The 4,808-nt window shown below is 41.1% G+C and overlaps 1 protein-coding gene across 1 annotated transcript in view; it reads left to right on the forward strand.

Moving 5' to 3' along the window:
- Positions 1-4,808, forward strand: part of LOC123967290 (zinc finger protein 385C-like) — a 611,432-nt gene extending 606,624 nt beyond the window's left edge. The window contains exon 7 of the mRNA XM_046043354.1: positions 1,495-4,808. Within this exon, the coding sequence (XP_045899310.1) occupies positions 1,495-1,725 (231 nt within the window). The 3' untranslated portion in view covers positions 1,726-4,808. The remainder of the gene's footprint in view (positions 1-1,494) is intronic.

Raw genomic sequence — 4,808 nt, forward strand, 5'->3', positions numbered from 1 at the left:
TTTTTTTTTTTCTTTTTTCCATGGGGTGCTTCTCATTTTTTTTTCATTGTGTCATTGTGAAGTGGGAGGAGCTGTTTTCGTTGCCCCTGGTTTCTGGAAAAAATTTCCCATAGACAATGTTATATGACTCACATTTGGAGCACTTCTAAGGCTTTAATGGGCATGTAACTCTCCCATGAATTATCAAGTTCTTAAATAACAAGTCAAAGGTGCAATGCTGTGGACATAAACACTTCAGGGGAGAAGTTAACAACAACTCCCAAGGTACTTTCAACAAGAAACATCAAATCACAGTGCTTAAAATTCTGTTACCTGTGCCAATAACTGGAGGAGAAAACTGAATATATAATCTTAAACTTAAACGTTTAGCGACAATGATGATAGCGTCTAAAAAAAGTTCAAATGGGGGGAAACATTTCCCTCCTACTTCGCAACTTTATGGATGGATGGACATCCTAGTCTGTTGATCCTTTGCAAAGCTGATGGAGATCTCTGGAAACTGTGCCAAAATATTTTCAACACAGTACTCAACACTTTTAATCATCTACTGTAATATGCAACACCTTGAGTAAACTGCTGATCTTCGATGCTCCTCTCAGACCTCTTTGTATCATGAAACTATTTTGGTCATTAGTTGTTCTATGACAGATAGGTCTGCATCTTTTGTGTCTCGAATACTTTCCCCTTGTAGGCTTGTTTATAAGTAATTTTATAGTTTGTTCAGTCGCAGAGGACATCAGCTGTCAGTTTGGATTCACAACAGTTAGATGAAAATGGCAGCCCTGAAACACTGCAAGAAGAACATTAAAACATTCATAAAAATGTTTGCAGCAGTCTCCTTTCATCTGTATATTTGGTATATTCCCAACAATTGTTACTTAGCCAATAAATTGCTAAATATGGAAGCAACAGTGTGTGTGATATGTAAGTGTTGTATTTAGCAATTCTGTTGGGGGGGAAAAACAAAACATTTCAACACATCACTATTACAATTTACACTACAGCTGCTGTTCTCTGTGAATGAGCAAACTTAAAGCCTTTCTAAACCCAACTGTCAAGCCTGTAGTAGTGGGTATTTGATTAGAAGGCCTAACAGCAGCATTATAGTTTGAAATGTTTGTGTCAAAAGTTTTTGTCAACTTGTTGTCAGCAAATCTTATCTAAGCTTATATCCATGCATCATGGCCAGTGAGAAAAGCATTTCACCGTAGGTTTAAACCATCCTTTTAACAGCCCAGTGCTTTAAAGTAAATGGCTTCCATTTAACCCTCATCCTGACTGAAATACTCTAATGTGTGCCTATACTGTAGTTCCAGCGTTAGTGAGTGTTCATGCAGTAAGCTATCAGGAACCCAGTTGTGGGAGGTATTTAGTATGAAGCAATATATAAAAAATGAATTCCTCTAGTGGAAAGAAGGGCATGTGTTTGCCCAGAAACATGCTCTACCTTCAATGTGTTCTTCTCTCACTTTTCACCCCTCCTGTCTTCTCTAGACCAAACTGGCCTTGCAGAAGCAGCTGACCAAGAGCTTGACAACTGGCTTCCTGCCCAGCCCCCTCACCCAGCCAACTCTGTGCACAGTGGCAACTAACCCACTGGCTCTGCGCCACCCAGTGGGCACCACCACCTTCATCCAGACCCCCTTCCTGGGCCCTGCACTGTTTCGGCCTGCCCCAGGGCCGCTGCGGGCCACACACACACCCATCATCTTCTCCCCCTACTAAAGACTTGACCAACTTCCCATTTCAGCTCCACGTTTGTCCCTTTACCAAATCCCAGGCCCTCCTTTAGTGTGACCCACATGACAAGGGCCACACGCAAACTATGCAGCCCACCTGACTTACGATGGAAAGAGTGCACATGCCCTGACGCTCAGTAGGCCATTAGGCCTGAGAGCTGTTCCTATCATTAAGGCCAAGACCAAGATCCCCCATCATGCCTTCTTTCTGCTCCTCTTATCATGACCTAAGGAGCAGGATAGGCCTCCAGACAGTGACTGGTGCACAGAGGCCACTTTTATAGCCATTTCATGGGTCAATATGGTTTGGATAATGGATATTATTGTGTAATTTATTAGAGAACATATATAGACATGTCTAGATGTATGCTTAGTGTGGTTGCCACAAAATAAGGTCCCTTTACTTGATGCTGTTTTAAAACATTTTTAACTTATTGGTTTTGGGGTTTTATGAAAGGGCGGAAGATCACAGGTCATTAAAGCAGCTGAACCCGAGGCATCCTCTTGTATGGCTGGACAAGTCACTGTCATTGATCAGTGTTTTCAACTAACAAGCTTAAAGGATAATCTGAGGTCAATTACTGTCGCATATCATCTCGCATATGGCAATTATCAAACAACTCTCTGGATAAGTAACCTTGTCAACAAGGACCAATGTGAGTTCTCATTGTGGACGGTACTGCACGTGAAGCTACATAACTACATACTGTATGGCCACATATTAAAACCCAGTTAGCGCAATTTTGCACCTCCATCCCTCTCCCAATTTCCCCGAGCCCTTAGCTCATACAATTAAAACATTTCTCTCTTTCTGAGTCACAGCCATAGTCAGAGCCTTCCCATTTTTTCCCTTTCCTGTATCCCCAGGATTAAGCACTCATTAAGGTCCAGAAAAGGTCAGCTTGTCAACTTGAGTTTGTTTCAATTTGCAAATCTGTCTTCGGAATGACTTTTTAATATATTTTTTTTGGTCCAGTGCATCATTCACGCAATACAGCTTGAACATTATGTTCTCGGCAAGCTAGCGGCACAAAAACATTTTTCGCAGCCATGGATGTCTTACATTGCAAAATGCCATTATTTCTTTCCTCTCATGACTGCTCTTTTTCTTTTCCTTCCTAATTCACCCTGCTGTCATCACCTCACTGTAGTTTTTGATTTTCTGTGGCATTATCTCAGCATGAGATGATGATGATAATGATGATGATGACGACGACGAGGAATAGGGAAAGCCTCCCACAACACACAATCACATACATAATGAAAACACAATGGATAACTTGAAGACTTTATGGGATTTCAGAGCTCAACGGAAACTTTGGATGACAGTGGGTGGGGAGGCTGCTCAGCCAGTACTTGATTGACATCCTATTGCAGTGTTTGCGCACAGCGTGGGAGGGAACAAAGCACAGTGCCATGGCAACCACATTAAAAGCACCTTAAAACTGATTTTCGTAAGTAAATCGATGAAAGTTGTGTTTATAGTCACCTTTCTTTGCTCTAGGTGTATCTTTTTACAATCCCATGTCAATTTCAGTGAATTTTGCTTCGAAGAAACAAAAAAACCAATCAGGTGAGAATGATCACGTTATGGTATATCCGTAGCTAAGACAAGTCTCACATTTAAAGCAATACATTCAGTATGTTTATGTTTATGATGTGTTTTCAGTGTGTCAATGGCTTTATCTATTCTATACTGTACACACCTGTAATAATGTATTATGTACTCCGACACAGCCAAGGGCCAATTCTGAATATCATTTGAATTGAGGGGTTGTCCTGATGGTGCTGCCCTTGATGCTTGATGCTCATGGTCAGTCTCCACATGCTGGTGACTCTGGGCTGAGCCGTTTCCATTTATAGCTGCTCCCACACTGCGGAAAGGGTGCTTCAGCGCCATATGACATTGCTGTTTCACTTTTTAGTGGAGCAGGAGAACTTTTGTATGACTTCCACTGAGCAAAACATTGTTACATCAGAGACAAGTGTTTGGGATAAGTGTCACAAGTGCAACATCAGCCGTCATATTGCTGTTCCTGCCCGTGTGCTGTACCCAACAACCCCCAACCACCCAGGATATATACTGACATTTAGCCCCTCCTCTGCCAAAATGGACTGTTGGCAAGGTCTTGGACTTGGAGCGTACACATCATCCTTCCCGCAACACTCATACCAAACAAATCATGTTCTCTTAAATTACAGTAAATCCTATGCATTTCTCATTGTGCAATATGTATAGTTGTCTGTGATGCAGCAGTGCCATCTGTCGTGAAAACCCTGTAATTGCCATCCAGTACTAGTGCTACTACAAAACCTTTGATCCTATGTACATTTCTGTTTAAGGACCCCCAAGTCTTTTTGGGTAAGCAAAGCCACCAGGTCTCCCCGCCATACTGATGTGATTCTCCCCAGTCGCACTACTCAGTGAACCAGCCAGCCTTTAATCTTCACTGTTTGTTTGTTTCTATCGCTCAGTGGGAACTCTGACCTAAAGAACTGAAACTTTCTTAAAATAAAGAATCTAGATGACGCAAATTATATGTAGAAATCATAGAGTAACTATAGAGATTTTATCAGAGTTGCTATTGTTATCTGTATCATAATGAAGTGCTATCATAGAAGAGAGTAGATGATGTTATTGTAGGCTCTGTACAGCATACAGGGGAAGGAAAATGCTTTGCTTTCTTTTTTCGTTTGTTTATTTACGTGGTTATGTTGATAAAAACATGTTTTTTAAAGTACAAGAGAAAATATTTAAAACAAAACGTTTTTGAGTGAGCTTTTCTTTCTCTCCTTGTTGACAGTGACTGAATTAATAATGTAATTCAAGGCCTTTTTAGACAATATCCTGAAGTCACATTAGGCAGGCCTTCTCAGGGGTGACGGGTTGAGCAAATGCTAACATGACCATCCATTCAGGGTATCCCTCCATAGCTCTAAAGAGCAGGAAACACTGTACACATGGATGGATTGACAAAACAAAACAAAACAAAAAAAGCAACTTACAGTGCTGTACCATAGAGAGGACAAGGGATGGATTTTGGAAAATAAAGCTTTTACTTGTAAAAA

Source organism: Micropterus dolomieu, linkage group LG02, assembly GCF_021292245.1.
Source record: "Micropterus dolomieu isolate WLL.071019.BEF.003 ecotype Adirondacks linkage group LG02, ASM2129224v1, whole genome shotgun sequence".
Taxonomy (NCBI): domain Eukaryota; kingdom Metazoa; phylum Chordata; class Actinopteri; order Centrarchiformes; family Centrarchidae; genus Micropterus; species Micropterus dolomieu.